We start from the raw sequence: 19,030 nt of genomic DNA on the forward strand, positions 1-19,030 counted from the left end.
TATACACCTTTTTCATTTGATAGTTTTAGTTTATTTGCATCACTGTCGTGTCCTACGTGTCATGTTATCCGTTTGCCTTCTGTTTCAATTTCGATGTAAACACTAACAGTGCTCTAATGAATTAACAAACTCCTATAGATATGAGATATTTCTTTCTGCAAAGTTAATTATTTGATTTGTGAAAGTTGGGAGACATTATTATTATTATTATTATTATTATTATTATTATGAGTTAGCCGGAAAAAATGAAGGATGACCGGATATTTGGAGAAGGCCACCGACAGAGAGAGAACTGGGTTGGACTTGGACCCGTTGGTGGGCTTAATATTAAATTGTTTGTGTTTTCTTTTTTCCTTTTTTTTCTTTTTTTTTTGTTTATAAATTTTTATTTACTTAATTTTAAATGAGTTATTATAATTTAACAAAACTTACTCCTTATTGAATTTATAAATTGTATTTTTAAGTAGAAGATTAGTTTCTTATGATATATAATTTGGTTATAAAATATACAGTTTAATTTTTGATAACTATAAGAGTGAAGTTTAGTTTTAGACAAACATATGAGGAAAAGTTCAACTTTCGATAAATTAATTTATTCAAACTTTTTATTGAATTTTCTGAACGAGTATAGTGTAAAGCACTTTTATTTAATGCATTGAATATTTGACGAGACAGAGAAAAAATAGTGGAAAAAGCAGTTATGTTACTGTCTTATTTGATCTCACAGTTCTCAACATTACACCGCTTCTGAAAAACATACCATAGGTGTTGGTTTAAAAAAATAACTTTTATGAGAAGTGTTGAAAATCTTATAGTTTTTAAAGTATATAATAGCAAGTACATATATAAGCGTTTATTCTAAAGCAGTTTAAAGTATATTTTAATAGATATGAATCTTACAAAAGTGCAGGACAAATTAAAAATGGAAGGACAATGGAGCAGAAGCATATGGTTTTTGATGATATTGCTTTTGATTTCAAGCTTTTCACTTATTCAAGGACAACCTAATACCACTACCCAAACAGGTCAGCTACACATATTTTTAAATAGAAGTTCTTAAAACATTTTAGGGTCCCTGACTTCATTCTATAAATTTTTAAATCTTAAGATAGGGATGTTAAAAACCGGGTCAGACCGGTTGAACTCAAACCGAATAGACTCTCGAGATGTGCATATATTTTGTGAAAAAAGCCTATCCGATCCTGTCTAATCAGTTTCAAAACGAAATAAACATAATGCCTTTTTCTTTTATGTAGGAGCAAGGGATGACACGGTCAGGCCCGATCCTTTGGAAAACCTTAGAAAGTACAAGGGAGGGTACGACGTTACCAACGTTCATTACTGGAGTGTAAGTAAATAAGCGTATATTTCTGTGTGTCAATAAATGAGATATAATAAGCTAGAGGAGAGTTCATAAGAAAACTAAAAAGTTACGAGAAAACCGAGCAAATTAATACCAACCGGTTAACTTTTTTTAATTTTTCGTTTCTTTTTATTATAAGGTTAGTATTATAGAGGAAAAATTATGTAGCTTGCGAAGTTACATATATGTAACTCGCTAATTACTATATATATGTTTATTTTTTTTCCGGCAAAGATTAATAAGATATAATAAGAATAAAAATATATAAAAAATTCTTGTTTAAAAGTGATTTCTCAAAGTTTCTTGCAACTTTTAAAGTTTTCTCGTGACCGCTCCATAATAAGCTATTATATGTTATAATAGCATGATGGGTCATATTTATCTTATTTTTTAATCCGAAGTTATTATAAGTTAGTTACATGTATTACTTATACTAACATTGTGTGTTTACAATATTGTTTCAGTCAACTGCATACACAGGAATAGCAGGATATGTTCTTGGAGCCCTATGGCTCTTATGCGGCGTCGTTTTCGTTATATTTCTTATAGTGACCACTTGTTGCAAAAGAAACATGAAACTAAAGAAACACAAGAAACCAACATCCCACAAACAATATTATCTTTGGCACATTCTTGTTGCAGTGTTCTTTGCTCTTTTAGCCATGTAAGCCTTCAACTCCGTTTGGCATGCATTATCGAGTTGTATATAACATATTCACATGCGTCAAGGGTTGTACTTTATTGCTTGTAGATAGTTTCAAAAACTGAATAATAATTGGCATGTGATATTCAGACAACAGGATATATCCAGACACCACCTGGCATCTATACGACTCGTATAGGCCTATACAGGTTGCATAGATAGATGGGAGAGTATATAGTATGTTAGGAGACGTTAATCAATAAAATATAAGTCTCGTATAGGCCGCCTATACAAGTCATATAAACACCTATATGAGTCATATAGGCACCATACTAAATGCACCTATATGAGTCATATAGACACTTGACACCCACACGAGTCATCTATACGAATCGTATAGGCCTATGTGGGTCTTGTATAGGCTTGAAACTCTATACGAGACACCGGGAACAATACGCCTCGTATAGGGTTATTCACCTCATATAGGCATAGGTGGCGAGTAGGTATGACCTACATACATGTGCATATCGTATAGGCCTATACAACTCATGCATGGCTGACAAACTGGTGTCTGAATAAAACATCCCTTATAATTTACGTTCATTTTCAGAGTTGGAACAAGTTTAGCACTTGGAGGGAATACCAAATTCCATTCTAGAGCAGACAAGATCATCGATATAATTATAGATACAGCCGATAACGCGTCAAAGACTATATATAACACAACCGAAGCCATGAATATGACACGAGCCAACTTACAAGGAACAAATGTTGATGCGTCCACCACTCGTTTCCTTGAATCCACTTCTAGGCGACTTGACTCTACAGCCGATGATATAGAGCGACAAGCTAGAAAGAATCGGCATAAGATTGATCTCGGCCTTCGCATTCTGTAAGCTACTCTACTGCCTTTTTTTTAATAAAAAAATTGCTTATATTCATTGCAAAAAAGGCGCAAACTTCAAACAAGCATAACTTGGGCTATGAATATGATCGGAGGTATAGGGCTCATAACCAATGAACAAAAGGGTCTCAAGTCTTGAGTCTTGACAAGTCGACTCAAGTGGCATTCGGGCTTTTTTTAAAGTTTATCGAGGCGTTATCTCTTTTTTATTTATGCTTCGGCTCTGCGTCAGTTCAAAAACTTGTCCCCAACATGTAGTGTGTTACTTTTTATTGTCTTTGACGCCCAGCCGTAAACGAAATTATAAAACGAGTATAGATTCAAAGCGGACCCTTTCAATGAAGAGGCAGCATTATTACCAATCCAACCAAATGTCTATTAGATTTTTATAGCAAAATCCTTTTGGTTTAATGTTGCTAAACAGTACTGTGCTTATGATTATTGCAGGTACATAGTAAGTACAATTATTTTCGCGCTGAATTTGGTTGCCGTGATTGCATTAACAGGTACGGTTTTCACCTAAAGAAGTCTACTATAAATCTATATCAGCATGTAAATCTCACTCAGTTCATGTATCGGTTTTGTTACTAACATTTTTTTGTGGCTTGCAGCCGTTGGAGTCATTAAAATAAGACGAGTTCTTCACATGTAAGTCCGACCTGCAAAATAACTCCTTCATTTAACTATGAACAATAAAGAATAAAGAAATTATCATATATCCAAGTTTCTCATGTTTTTTTTTTCTAAACTGTAACGGGTGCAGATTGATCGTGTTGTGTTGGTTAATCACTGTTCTATGTTGGGTGTTCTTCGGCGCATACTTCTTTATATCACGGTATAAGATTTTATTATTTTTATTTTTTTTAATTTCCTTTTGCTTTGCACAAACATTGTGAACTAAACGGGCTAGAAACTATTCTTCGATTAGATTTGCGGGCGACACATGCACAGCGCTTGAAGGATTCCAAAAAGATCCTTACAATAACAGTTTAAGCTCAATCCTTCCTTGTGATCAGTTACTTTCAGTAGAATCAGCCCTTAATGATGTCAGTGCTGGAGTTTACAATCTAGTCAATCAGGTATCTTATATCGGTTAGTAGCGGTTATCATATCTGGATAAAGATGGCAACATGATCGGGTTGGGTAACAAGTCAAAACGGTTCTTTTTTTAAATGGGTCGGGTTGACTTGCAAACAACTTTTTGACCCCATTTTTAGATTATAAAAAAAATATTATATATTACAATAATATTCTAAATATTTGAGCAAAACATGCTATTGTAACAAAACAATTATTGTAACAAAATAATTGTTGGAAAACTGCAGGTGAATGCTAACATATCTCGATTACAACAAGATTCGTCTTTTGGAGTATGCAATCCGTTCTCCGGGCCACCAGATTATAACTACCAGCCAAACAACTGCTCGGAGAATGATATTCGTATAGGTGACATCCCTGAGGTACAATAATAATAATGTAGACATACTAGAATTATTATTTTATTCACTTTCTTGACATTTTAAATTTGTTGGTTGAAGCTTTTGAGGTTGATAACATGTGTGGATCCCGTGGACGGAATCTGCAACGGAGGGATTCCCATATCAGGAAACGAGTTTAGGACAGCAGTTGCATACACAAGTTCAATACAAATACTTCTAAATTCATATCCGGGAATGGAAAGCCTCCTTAACTGTCAGACAGTGAAAGATGCATTTTCGGAAATTGTTCAAAACCATTGCAAACCAGTAAAAAGAGATGTAAAGATCGTGTGGGCAGGACTCGTGTTTCTGTCAACCGCAATGGTATTCTTGGTTCTTACGTGGACTGCTGAATCGTACTATGAACGCACCCATCGGTTTTCGGATGGATCAGTAAAGCCTCATCATGCAGATAATGTGATTGAACTTGGAAGACCAGAAGAAAAGGAAAAAGATGGTTTAATTAGCAATGAATAGATGATTTGAACGTGGCTTAAAAGCTTTCTAGTCAAAAGATAATGTAAGTATTGATTTTAGCATGAACAAGAGAAAACATGTAAAAATATTAAGGAAGAAATTTGTTCAATGACAATGGAAAATTTTGGGCTCCTTTAAATGGAAGTGGTTAGTTTATAAGTATTTCTGTTAACAAAACCTGTTTTTTTGAAACCTTTTTAGTTAGATTTGTGTCACCGGTACATCTTTCTAGACGTAGCGTGGCGAGCCGTTCATCTCATTTATGATAAGGGTGATTGGTTACATCATGTTATGAACTCATCAGAGGAGCGATCACAGCTTCCTACCAGGGGAGCGCCGGATATTATCGGTCAACTCAGACCCCTACTCGGTTAACTATTATCGGTTCGGTTAATGGGAATTACGTAAGGCAAAGAGAAGGCTTTTATGAATTTATAACGCAAATAGACCTCATATCGGGTTTAAAGGAGTCTTAAGTCTTAACTCCAACATATGGAGCATTTTTACGCTTGAATGGCAATATATAACAATGCATACAAACATTTTATGATTTATTGAATGTGTTTGATAAATGTTATAACATGTGCATAACTTAAAAAATATTCAAACCTTTAAATAATCTAAAACTACTTTTATAACTATAAGTAAATGATATCAACGTTCTAAGTAACAAGGTGGTTTTCTCTTTAATCTTGTGATAGAAAATAAATAAATTTAAATAAATAATTTATGTAAAAATAGCTTGTATTTTATTTTTTTTCTTTTGTAGAAAAACAGATTTTATAAAAAAGTTAGAAAAATAAATTAATGATATGTGTTGTAACTATTGTAAAAATAGATTTTACAAAAATCACTACATTTTATTTCTCCATTCTATAATTTACGCTCACAACCACTCAAAATCTCACCCTATAATTTGTAAAATCTCATCACATAATTTTAGATGATGAGTTGAGAATGCTCTGAGGCTAAAGCTTGACCCAGCCCATCTCTTGTTCTGAATGAAACATTTAGGTTTGTTTTACGATTTTTTTATACCCCAAGATTAGTAACTTAGAGCATCCATAATGGGGGTCCATTGTGAAAGTCCGGATAAGGGGAAAGGTGTCAGACACGAAAAAGGTGGATGAGCTTGATTGGGCTCCAAGTCTGGAACTCCAAATAATAGACGGGTGCAAAAGGTGATATCCTTCTCCTCATATAGTTATAGAAGGTTTAACCGGTGTACTTGGATGGTTTATAATTACACGTTTAATTGAAACAGATCAGCTAGTAATTAATTCATGGTTATTGTTTGCAAATTTTCAATTATGTCAATCATTATTGGACATTTGGCAATTTAAACATCCTCCAAAATCTAGTTAGCAAAATTTTGTTGAGATATTACTAAAATAGATATTATATTATTCTTATAAAAATACAACCTTATAGCTCAGAAACGACATATGTTCCGATCATAAGATGAAGTAGGAACTTATTGTCATCTTGTGCAAATTTAATATTGAAGATCAACTCGATTTGATGCTTCCAAATTTTGGTTTTTTCACCAACTTTATTTCTCAGTATTAATTATCAAACATATTATGTTGCTGGTCCTAGTCATTAGAATCCAAAATTTATATATAATCTTACTACAATTTTAAAATAAACTTGATTTTAAACAAATATAAAAGGAAAAGTCTTAGCCGTAGTTTCTTGTGAAGAATTTAAATAATTATAACAATGACATCAATAATAATATAATTATAACAAGTTTTAATCAAAACTTTTAATAAGTTATAACAGTTAATAAAGTTTTAATAAATTACAAGTTTACAACAGTAGTAAAATGTTTTAATTAAACATGCAACCAAAACAAACAATAATATTTATTTTTCATATACCATAGATTTCTTTTTATAATGATTAATTTGACAAATCATTATCATTAATTCATTTATTTATTTATTTATTTATAATCTATCATGGGATGTGACCTGCATAAATAAAGCTTGTATTTGTTAAAGTGGTGCTGTCGCATAATAATTATTCAAATAGGAGTGGCCCCATAACACAAAGATGAGGCGACTACAAATAACAGAAGATATACACCATCCACAAGTTTTAATCAACACTTTTTCTTAAAAGATGCATTCAATATCAAATGATAAGATGAGATAATAAAATTATTAGGTTTCTTAAATGGTTTTCTACTTTTCTATGTAACATTATTAGTTGAAAAAAGAACATTTATAACTCTTAATTTTATTTTAAAATGATAACATGCTATTTTTAACAATTACATAATTTATAACTTCATCAATACTTTGTTGTATATGTTTATCAAAAAGTGTCAAATTTAAAAAAAATCGATACAAATCCAACAAATTGTGAAAATTTAGGAACCTAGCTACATATATAATGAAAATGTTGATAGCCTGCACGCAATATACAATTTATCATTATTCACACGCAAATCTTCACTTCAATGAAGAAAACACACCTCTCTCCCTACCCAAACCACCACCACCCACAAATATTCGGATTCTAGCGGAGGTCTAGCCGCCACCGACGACGATAAATGGGCTTCCAAACTTCTCCTGGAGTGTGCTCAATCCATCTCAAATAAAGATTCTTGCAAGATCAACCACCTTTTATGGATGTTAAACGAGCTTTCTTCACCCTATGGTGATTGTGAACAAAAACTTGCTTATTACTTCATGCAAGCACTCTTTTGCAAAGCCACCCAATCCGGCCATCGATGCTACAAAACATTAACATCGGTCACGGATAAATTCCATTGCTTTGATTCTGCTAGAACACTTATACTTAAATTCCAAGAGGTTTCCCCTTGGACTACTTTTGGTCATGTTGCATCAAACGGTGTTATTTTGGAAGCCTTTGATGGTGTGACTAAACTTCATATTATAGATATTAGCAACACACTTTGCACCCAATGGCCTACTTTGCTAGAAGCTTTAGCCACAAGAAGTGATGAGACACCTAGCTTAAAGTTAACCGTGGTTGTCACGGATGCCTTGGCGCGATCTGTCATGAAAGAGATCGCTCAAAGAATGGAGAAATTTGCGTGATTGATGGGTGTCCAGTTTGTGCTTAACATGATTAGTATTGGATCAAACCGGTCGTTATGTCAACTTACTAAACAAGAGTTAGATGTGCAAGATGATGAAGCTATTGTTGTGAATTGCATTGGAGGTTTAACAAGAGTTGAAGTTGAGGAAAGGGGATATGTGATTCGACTTTTTAGCTCGTTAAAGCCGAGTGGTGACCGTGGTTGAAGAAGAAGCCGATTTTACTCACTCTAGAAGTGATTTTGTCAAGTGTTTTGAAGAGTGTTTAAGGTTCTACGCTTTGTACTTTGAGATGTTGGAACAAAGCTTTACTCACACGAGTAACGAGCAGTTGATGTTGGAACGAGAGTGTTCGAGGAGTATTATTAGGGTTTTGTCATGTGATGATCAAGAGAATATTGGCTATGGAGATTGTGAAAGAAGGGAAAAAGGAAAGCAATGGTGTGATAGGCTCAAAGAGCAGTTTTCACCTGTTGGTTTTAGCGATGATGTGGTGGATGATGTAAAAGCATTGCTCAAGAGATACCGAACAGGATGGTCACTTGCGCTCGATCACACTGATTCACACGCAGACTCGGGCATCTTGTTAGCTTGGAAAGATAAACCAGTTGTTTGGGCTTCTGCTTGGAAACTATGATAATAGTGCATTATACTTTACAAATTATTACTTTTTATAAAACTCGGTGCTCAGTTAGCTCATGTCATGTAGCCTTACATCAAATCTTACGTGAATTTGGTGTGTTTAAGGTTGTGGTGTCATGAAACGGGATTTACACACGAAATATCCAAACCAATTTTATTAAATCCCAAATTGTTTATACAGATATAACAATTCTCTCATCAAAGTGATGGAGAACAATATAAACACACAAGAACACCAATATCAAAAAAATACAAGTTGATCTTAAGACTCAATCCGCATGACATCTAAAAACCAAACCCCAATTTTACCAGACAAAAAAATAAAATAGACGAATGAGATAACCAATTAAACTTTAGTTCTCAAAGAATCCAGTAGCTCTGCTTAACAAACCCTCTATTTTCCAAGACTTGCATAATAAGCCCTCAACTTTATCTGGACATGCAATCAACCAACAAAACAAACAACCAACAATTAACACGTATCATCTCCTTAATATTTAATATTGTTTGCTATTGAATTGAAGTTTGGCATATTTCAACATGGTCACTTGATAGAAGCTCATTATAAGGTATTATAAGCATGCACTCCATATTCCATTTTAGAAACTAGGTGCATTCTTTATAAGCAAAACCCTAATTCATAGATTTGTTGAACTCGATTATAGGGCATGAAGATTGAAGATAGATAGAAGAAGGTGGTTATTTTTTATCGATAGCAATTTAATCAAGATATATATGCATGCATATTTGGAGGCACTTTAGTGTGTGTACGAAATTTCTTTTGCACTTGTGTTTTATGTATTATATTTGTTGTTGTGTTCTTGTGTGTTTATAGATTCATGAAGCCAATACATATTTGGAAATGGCATTTTATGTCTATGACGTTGGAAGGCTTTATTTATTTATGTCAGTTCTTTCACTCTATTTGTAAATACAAATTGCTTTGTTTTTATATATATGCACCTTTAAGTATTTCAATTTATTTTACAATAATATTTCCCAGCTAAATTATTTATTTTAATAAATCATACATGTAATACGGTATAAGTAATGTAGTAAACCAAATTTATATGAATATATACATTACGTACATACTTTAAGATTTAATAATTTGGAGTAAACTATTTTCATGTTACACATATTACATAATTTGAAATTAATAAAGTCTATAACTAAGCATTTATAAATGAAATAATATAAATTTAAGAACTTCGAATCATGTTAGGGTAAACTTCTATAGTTCTATATTAGTATTAGTATAATATACATATATATATATATAATTAAGAAGTTTGGTGTCGCAAGGATCTTATTGGATCACTTGACGGCACCGCATTTGTTCACACATTTTATTGTTTTTTCCTTTTGTTTTATTTTTTACTTTCGGTGTTGTAACGAAAACTGGCCGGCCAATTTTGTTTTTAATTTTTTTAGTTCCGGTATCGTAACGAATGTAACAGAAACCGATTAAACTCGCGTTGACTTACCTCATTTTGTTTTAATTCCGATAGCGTAACGAAAACCGACCGAACGAGTTCTACCGACCGACGTCAACCCATTGGTCCACCTAAATTTTTATTTATTTTCTATTTTTATTTTTGGTATGTATTTCCGATATCATAAAGCATGTAACTAAAATCGACTGAATTAGAATCGCCTTACCGCTCGGGTTTTACCCATTTTGTCCCGGAATGCGCCGGGTAAAATACTAGTTATAAACAAACTAGGATGTTTTCGTCACGAGATAGGATCACCAACGCTAAATCAATTTTTTATTAGCTTTTACAAGTGGTTACGGCCTGCGGGGACATCAATTTTTATTTATTTTGAAAATAAAATAGGGTTTATTCTTTTAAGTAGTACGAAATTAAACAAGGTATAAAGAAGCTTATTTTATAAAACTCGTATTTAAAGTTTATTTAACAAACGATTATGTGTAAACAGTTACCAAAAAGTAATGTTAAAACCAATACCAAAGACAAGGCATTTAAACGCGTTAGATTAAAAGAGTTTAAGAGGTCTTGGATTTAAATCCTATAGTAGATGATAAAAGATAAAACAAATTCGTCCTTCTAAAAAAATCAACCAGACAATTATATATAAATATTTCCCTTACAATAAAGTTAAAACGTTAAATTAACAAAACAATTTCTAAATTTATAATAAGCCTCATATTTCATATAGTTATTTTAACAAACTATTAATTAACAAAGCATATGGTCAACTCATTCTATAAAAGATAAAACAAATTCGTTAAAACCAATTAAACGCGTTAGATTAAAAGAGTTTAAGAGGTCTTGGATTTAAGTCCTATAGTAAAAGAAGGCAAAAATTAGAAAAATGTGAATGATTTGTTGTAGCAAACAAAAAAAAACCCTTAAAAATAATGAAAATATATTAAAAAATCATAACTTAAAATTTAATAAAACAATAAAAAATATAAAAACACAAAAATGTTTCCACCTTCTTCGTCGCTCACTAAAAATAAAAAATAACAAAAAAAAATCTCGAAAAAAGACACAATGTTAAGGAAAAAAAGATCGTTGTGTCTAACTATTTATCATTGTATTTTTTGTTTATTATCGTTATTGGTTGTGTCTTTTTTTTCTTGATATTGTGTTATATTACTTAACATTGTGTTATATTTTGTTCGGTGTTGTATTATATTTTGCGACATATTGTGTCTTTTTTTTGTTTATCATTGTGTTGTTTGTTGATTTTCGGCATTGTGTCTTTTTGGCGATTTTTTTTGGAACGGAAATGACGGGGGAAACATTTTGTTTTTTTAAATTTTTTTCGTTTTTTATTTATATTTTGAGTTAAGATTTTTTTAGTATTATTTTTTTATTTTTTTAAATGTTTTTGTGTGATCACAAATCATTTTCACACTTTTTATTTTTGTCTGGCTTTGCATTTTAACTTTTCCCCACCCAAAAGCATATGCATATAAATATTTTTCTTAAAACAAAGTTAAAAGTATAACAAAACATTTATATACATATAAATATTGTATCTTGGAATATGTCTCTTTCACTTGATCAATCGATGGCATATAGATACATACACATGTATAGTACATGCTCACATAGATATCATACATACGTACATATGTAAAATCGCATTCTCTTAGATTTCACAAATGGCACGGCGCTACCATCCCTTTGTCGTGTACCAAAACTTTGTAATCAAGCATATGTAACCGGCAACCCTAGTCCAACAAAATAAAATGCATAGCTGAATACTGCAAATCTCTAATGTCATTAGACTCTACACAATTAATAAACATGTTGCGTAAACAATATATCACTATGCTCGTTGTTGGTCTTTTCATGTGCTTACATACGTATATATGTCGTATTCATTGTAACACTTCTATTTTATTTTGCATTTAATATTCATATGGTACATGTTGAGGTCTAGCTAGCTTCCATGCTCATACACTAAAAGTTTGCGAAGGGCAGCCGTGTTCCTACAAAGAACAATTACATTGGCCTATTAGAGTTCCAGAACCACATAATTTGACACAAAATAAACAATGTTTTTCTTAACGTACACTTTTTTATATTCTAACAACTTGGAACATGAGTTGGCAAATAATTTCTAAAACAACAAAACATTCTACAATGTTTTGGATTCGACGGCAATAATGTCGATTGTGCTTGCACTACAACACGCATAGTAAGAAAGCATGTATTCAATTAAAACAAAAGAAAAGGTACAACCATTTTTTTAACTTATCACCAAAACCATATGATGGGTTTGTTTTCTTGTAAACATGTATTCAGTTAAAACAAAAACAAACTTTACTCTAATTACATAACTGACTTAAACTTTATAACAAACTTGTATCGAACATTTAATTTAGGCTAACAAATTAATAGGACTTTAAACCATTGAGTAAATCTAAGTGTTGGAGTACTTGTTACGGATCGATTCGATCAGGTCTATAGATCGACGTATAGGATTACTATCAACGAACAAATGCTAAGAATTTCATCTGTCTGAATACAAAATATCCTTTGAAGGAAAGCAGCATACTACAAACATGTACTTTGTTTATCAGCTTTTAACTTAAAAGGCTTCCGACCGCGTATGGCCATGAGACCAATTCATATATATGATCGATCATCGATATAAACATACCAACCCAAACCCATGGTTGCCTCTTTGTCTGGTGACTTGAATAGCATTATATAGGCAGGTATATACATATATGCCTCTCCCAACATGACCTAGTGGAAGACACAACTTTTTTCTAAAGTAGAACAATTTAGTCCACTATCATGTCTATTTTCATGAAAAAGACGATATGATATATAATCGCAAATTTATCATTTATCAATGCACGTATAAAACATTCTTTATAAAAATTTGGCGTTGCTTGCACTTTTATAGAAAATGATATTTACTAACAAAATAAAAACATTTAATAAATTTCTGTATCCAGATTATTATTTTGCTAACAAAGTGGAAACACCAAAATAGCAGCCTAGCAAGCTAGCAGTCACTAAACTCAAAAGTAGAGATGTAAAAAAACGGTTTGGGACCGGTTCACTGCAAACTAACCCGACCCAGTTTGACAAAAAACCGGGTCCCAAACCGACATAGCCCGCTAGTTTTGGGACCGGATCCCCTTTTGAACTACCAAACCGGTTAAACCGGTTCAAAACCGAAACAAATTGAGTTGGACCGGTTCAACCTTTCTTGCTCCTAAACCGGTTTCTAAACTGAACGGTTTGAGTCAAACCGGTTTGGACCATGATTTGACCAAACTGGTTCGGTTTGGAATAAAAAAATTGGGTTTGCACACCTCTACTCTAAAGCATAGGCTGCATGGCCCATGGTATATTGATATTATTGTAACCAGGCTTCCAGCCCAATCAAACTATTAAAGTACCTAACCGGGTTAATTCTCTATTTTGTTTCGGTTTCAATTTAACCCATTGGGCCAATTTCTGAGGCTTCCTCGTTTTGACATGCTACCGGCTACCCAACCTGATCGGTGTGGTATAGAATCCTCTTAACCATAACCCCGCGCTAGAACAGCCTAGAAGGCACCCACACGCGCAAGGACGAATGTAATATAACGTGTAAGAACGAAATAACGTATGTATACAAAATAAATTATAACATTGCCACCCTTCATCATCTCGGGTTACAATTTAATTTAAGGCCCAATTTTTCTCGTCTTCGGCTCAAAAATTTTTCATGATTCTCGGAGACCTGCTGGTTTGACAAGCCGGTCGGAGGCTACGGTGTTTGAGAACCAGTGGCTGATGGCGACAAAACAATCTGAATAGAAAATTGGAATCTACCATTGTGTGTACCACTTACTAATCACAACCAAGGAGAGACGGCGGTCATAGTGGTGATTGGCGGTTGCGGCAGATATGGTGGCAGTAATACAGCAACTGGCAACAGGGTAGGCGACAGCAGTTACTTGAGCTTATTCACCATTTGAAGAATGTTTAGTTTACATGAATGAAATCGAGATTTAAATTTCTAAAATATCTACAAAACAAAACAAAGATAAGAATGTAGTGAAAATGAAATAAATGTTTCATTTTTTGTTTTGGGTCACTAACATAGAATAGCTTGTTTAAAACGTGTTCAAACCTCAAATGGATTACAGCCATCAGTTTATGTTTGTCAACAGTTGGTGTTTGCCACCGCCACCTACCCATTGCCCCCCCTAACCATCATCACCGCCTTCGCCTATCGTAAAACTAACCGCCATAAAAAGACAACAGGGAAGCCATCCCTGTTTGCCTTCCCTTTTTTAAATAGCATTACCTGCTAGCAAGTAGCAACCACATCCTAAACCCATATCAACCCCATTAACACGATGAGTAATATCGTCACAAAAGCTAGTACGCCAAGCCCTTCAACCAATCACGCTAAAACAAAATTTGGCATCTATTATACGAGTTTTGCATGACTTTAAGTGTCCAAATTCAAGGCTAAATTTGACTGTTTCAATTTACTTGTTTGTATTGGCTTCATAAATTAAAAAGAAAAAAGAAAAAGAAAGAAAAAACTAGACACTATATTTGTAAAATATCACCAATAAACTTGGCATGCTAATAATAATAATCTTCAGGAAGTAGCTCTCTGTCTCATCCATTTTGTAGCAGACCATTTCTCTCCAGAGAGAACCTCACAACCTCCATGAATGCTGTCCGGGTCCGATTGCCCATCAAGCCCCTGCATTGTTTCACAAATGTTTAGGCTTTTATAAAACCAAAAACAATACATTATGCAACATTATAGTTAGAGGTGCAAATGAGCCGAGCTGTTCACGAGCTACTCGAGCTTGGATCGATAAAAAGCTTGAAACGAGCTGACCCTGAGCCTCAAATAAAGCTAGTTTAATTATCGAGCCCGATCTCAAGCTTTATGTACTCTTAACTTTGAACTCCTTTTGACTTCTATGTATTAATTTCACACTGAACGGCCGAGCTTTGGCTAGTTTAATATACTACACGAGCTCAAGCCAAGTTCAGGCTCGTTTAAGGTTTTTGACTTTTTTCTCAAATATATAAAGATAATTAAAAATGTATATAATTTAATTAATCAATAATAAACAAATCGGGCCCGAGCTTTAAAAAAACTCGCGAGCCAAGCTCAAGCCTAATCAAGCTTGGGCTCAGCCGGGCTCGGCTTGTTTACACCCTTAGTCAATTATATTTTAGTATTATCAAAGGGTAAATAAGCAATTTTAAAAGAACAAACCATGCTCCAGAAAAGCACAGCATCTCCTTTATTCGGTTTTACACAAAGTCCCTTCACCGTTTTTCCACCACAACTGCATTCACCTGAACCAGCCTGATATTTTAAACAAGTTAAACTACAAGAAAATAATATAATATTCACATCTGATTTAAAGGTGAGCATTCAACTCTTACCATAGGAAAAAAAGTTTCTCCGCCTTCAACATTATCAGTCAAATACATCAACATTGTAGCTACTCTTTGACCACCACGCTTCAAGTTAAACTACAAGAAAATAATAACATATTCAATTTTAAAGGATTAAAGGGCAAATTAGGTAGATTGAAAGATGGATATATAAATTTGTTTACCGTGTCAGAAAAGTAGTCGTGATGGGGTCTGTAAAACTGATTTGGTTCATACCTGTGCTTCTGTAGATATTAGTTTTAATGCTGAAAATGTATTAGTATTCCTGTAAATTAATGCCGATTAAACGCATCAAATAAAACACTCACCTCAACACTTGAATCAGCTCTCCGTTTTCAATGGGGATTTGAGAAAACGTAGAGATTCGTTTTTCAATAGCCTGGTTTTGCAAATAAAAAATATATAAAATATTCAAATGCACGGATCAAATGATAAATGGTATTAGAATATGTATATATACTCACGTGTATCATTGGGTGCTTCCTCTCTTCATGGTTTAGAAACATGCCCGAACTTGTTCGAACGTCACTCTTAATTCCCTATTGAAGACAAAAAAGAAATAAAAATTTAAGAATTCCTGTTTTACAAGTCCTTTAAATTAAAAACACCCTTCTATATATATCTTTAACATACCTTCCCGGTTTTTGCATCCACAACGGTTGACACATGAAGATGGGGCTTGGCTACTGCTCTAAGATAATGGCATTCCTACAATGGTCACAACAATCAGGAGTTAACTTCAATAATAACTATCAAGTTTTGAATGTAAGAAAAATAAAATTAAAATACTCAACAAATCACAGCAATACTGGCTAACCTAGAAAACTATGGTGAACAATGTAAAAACATTATTTGTGTACCTCTGAGCTTAAAAAGTTATGGAACAAAATGATACGTGGGGACCAGCTAACTACTTCAGGTTTAACCTGCATAGATAATGAAAACAAAAAACATAAATATAATATAAATGTGACAAAAATATATATTAAGAATTTAAGATGAAATGATACTGTATAAATTTAGAGTAAACACTGCTACATTGTTTCTTTTCATTCTTCTGAGCTATGAATTATTTTCTTATTTCACAAAAATTTTTATAGATAATTACTGACAAAACACTACTTTAATAAATTGGATTATATCATTATCCATGCAATTTTGAACTTTGCATTACTCATTTAACAAAAATAAATTCTTGCTAAACTTCATGGTTATCTATTCAACGTATATGTATATAAACTTTTTTGTCTACAGTTTTGCAGCATATGAAAGCATATTTCTTTAATGTGGATCTCAGTGATTTTTAGCTTAGCATCCAAAATTCCAAATAATTTGAGGTTTTAATTTAACATAAGATTGCAATATAAAACTAGTAAAAATGCATCTAGATGAAAAACATACATATTCGATGCGTAAAATGGCAGCGTCTGTGTCATTCCACCAGCCAGATGCAACTGAAACCATAAGAGAATAAAAGACAAAGTCAGAGACAGAATAATTGCATAGAATTTTTCTTTATTTCCGTTTATATTTTTCTTATTAAACATATAAACATTAAATAATTTGGCAGGACTGGTGACATTTGAAGGATCTAACTAATAAATTACTGACTGTACTTAAGCTAACTGCAAAATTCTAAAATATAAACGATTCACGATACTAGTAACTCACAAAAAGTATATACTTGCGAAAAATAAAATGTAACATACCGACCTGCAGGCAACTGATTGCCACCAACATTCCGACCCACAAGTGTTCTTCTAAAGGAAGGAAACGCGGAGCCTACAAACAAAAAATAATAAAAATAAAAACTCCTGCATGCCAGATCTGAGATCTTATAAAGGAGATAATATTATACCATGTGAATCTTCCAAATTCCAAATAAACGCCAACTGAAGCAAAGCTCCTGCATTGCGATCAGCATAGCAAGATTAAATACACGGTGATTTACATCTTATATAGTATTATCTTATAGTGTTTAACATTCAGCCCATTGGCTAACTTGTACTTTTCATTTTCCAGCTTTGGCAAATGATATAAATACACATTAAGATACACATGAAAAAGTGTTAAATTTGTATATTAGTGTAAAACAGAATTTGATAACTGCATTGAATTATAAGAAAGCAATAGAATAGAAATATTTTGGAGTTACAAAAATATTTCTATAGAAGATGGCTACGTTGACCAACCTTTTAGGAACATATCACTAATCATCAACTATGACCTTTACCATCAAATGAACATTTACGAATTAAAATAACTCTCAACAACAGCAAAATAATCTAGGGGTGTTCACCGTTTGAAACCATGAAACCTCCCAAACCTGTCATCAGTTTGGTTTCACTGTCAAGTTTTTTTTCTTAATTTTCTGTCGGTCAGTCTCAAAATTTCAACACATATAAAACCGGGCCGGACCTTTAGATTGCCATACGCTAAAATTGTTTTATATGTTATCTTACACATTTTTATTATATATATCACCCTTAAATGAAACTAAGCGTGCTAATTTCGATCTTACATTTCGTCCAAACCGTGAAACTAACTGAAACCAAACCGTTATTCACGGCTCTGTTTGGTTCGGTTTTATCTTTTGACAGTTCGGTTTTGATTTCAATAACCGAAAATCAAACAGAACACAACCGGGATTAACCGAAAATCAATCATCAGTTACCTTTTGTACCTGCGGTTAATTAATCGAACCGAACCATTAATATTTTCATATAATTCTAGCTTTTATACCTCCATTTCATGTATATATATTTATCTCCATTAGTCCATTTCATGTATTTTTCAGTAACAATTTTAGCAAAAATAGGATTTTGGTGATTAACCAAAATTAATCAAACAGAAAACCAAAAAAACTAACCGAATAAACCGAAAATCGATTGGTTAATTTGATTGAAGCTAACAACCAAACCGAACGGAACCAAACAGTGCACACCCCTATCAAAAACCGAACCGAAAACCGTAAACCAAACCGGAATTAACCGAAAATCGACTATCGGTTACTTTCTGTACCCGAAATTAACCCAACCGAACCATTCATATTTCTAACCAAATACACTGATAACCGATTGGTTAATTTGATTGAAGCTAATAACTGAACCAAACCGAACCGAACCGTGCACGCCCCATTACTAACGATTTGACCTAAAACTTTTGGTACCAACCAACAAAATAAAATTAAAAAAATCGTAAAATAAAATTGAAGATATAAACGCAATACGAGGAACTAAATTTAGCATAATCCACATTATTAATCTTATTATTACAATTTAGTTTGTGTAAATTACAGAGAAATTAATTGATTTCAATAGTGAAGTGACGATGTAAGGATTAATTACCGACAATCATTCCAGCAGTGACAAGTGTGAGTAGACCGATAACGATTTTCATTGCAGAAGCCATGCCGGATGTTCCGTTGCCGATCGGACGGGATTTGCCTGCCTCTTGAAATTTGACTCTCTCTTTCTCTCTCTACTCTTTGTTTGTTTGTTTGTTTGTTTACTATTATTATAACGCTTGCTTTTAT

General features: G+C 33.0%; 3 protein-coding genes and 1 pseudogene across 3 annotated transcripts; 3 read left to right on the forward strand and 1 right to left on the reverse strand.

Moving 5' to 3' along the window:
• Positions 1–922: 922 nt before the first annotated feature.
• Positions 923–3,522, forward strand: LOC143580912 (uncharacterized). Its single transcript, XM_077063819.1, has 5 exons — positions 923–1,025; positions 1,257–1,348; positions 1,828–2,027; positions 2,617–2,898; positions 3,358–3,522. Exons 1-5 carry the CDS (start codon positions 923–925, stop codon positions 3,431–3,433), a joined length of 753 nt encoding a protein of 250 aa, XP_076919934.1. The 3' UTR covers positions 3,434–3,522.
• LOC143580911 (uncharacterized) lies at positions 3,481–4,969 on the forward strand. The gene is made up of 6 exons (XM_077063818.1): positions 3,481–3,488; positions 3,522–3,529; positions 3,616–3,745; positions 3,839–3,989; positions 4,236–4,370; positions 4,449–4,969. The coding sequence occupies exons 1-6, from the start codon at positions 3,481–3,483 to the stop codon at positions 4,863–4,865; spliced, it is 849 nt and encodes a 282-aa protein (XP_076919933.1). The 3' UTR covers positions 4,866–4,969.
• Positions 4,970–7,332: 2,363 nt separating this feature from the next.
• Positions 7,333–8,573, forward strand: LOC143580921 (protein SHORT-ROOT pseudogene; annotated as a pseudogene).
• A 6,087-nt stretch (positions 8,574–14,660) lies between these two features.
• Positions 14,661–18,907, reverse strand: LOC143580913 (prolyl 4-hydroxylase 1-like). Its single transcript, XM_077063821.1, has 12 exons — positions 18,843–18,907; positions 17,354–17,401; positions 17,209–17,277; positions 16,897–16,949; positions 16,356–16,421; positions 16,129–16,203; positions 15,960–16,034; positions 15,804–15,874; positions 15,660–15,711; positions 15,484–15,573; positions 15,311–15,403; positions 14,661–14,782 (listed from the first exon to the last, which is right to left on the reverse strand). The coding sequence occupies exons 1-12, from the start codon at positions 18,904–18,906 to the stop codon at positions 14,675–14,677; spliced, it is 864 nt and encodes a 287-aa protein (XP_076919936.1). The 5' UTR covers position 18,907; the 3' UTR covers positions 14,661–14,674.
• Between the last annotated feature and the right edge of the window lie 123 nt (positions 18,908–19,030).

Source organism: Bidens hawaiensis, unplaced genomic scaffold (assembly GCF_021521415.1).
Source record: "Bidens hawaiensis isolate Kalapana, Puna unplaced genomic scaffold, B.hawaiensis_p1.1 tig00030763_1, whole genome shotgun sequence".
Lineage (NCBI taxonomy): Eukaryota > Viridiplantae > Streptophyta > Magnoliopsida > Asterales > Asteraceae > Bidens > Bidens hawaiensis.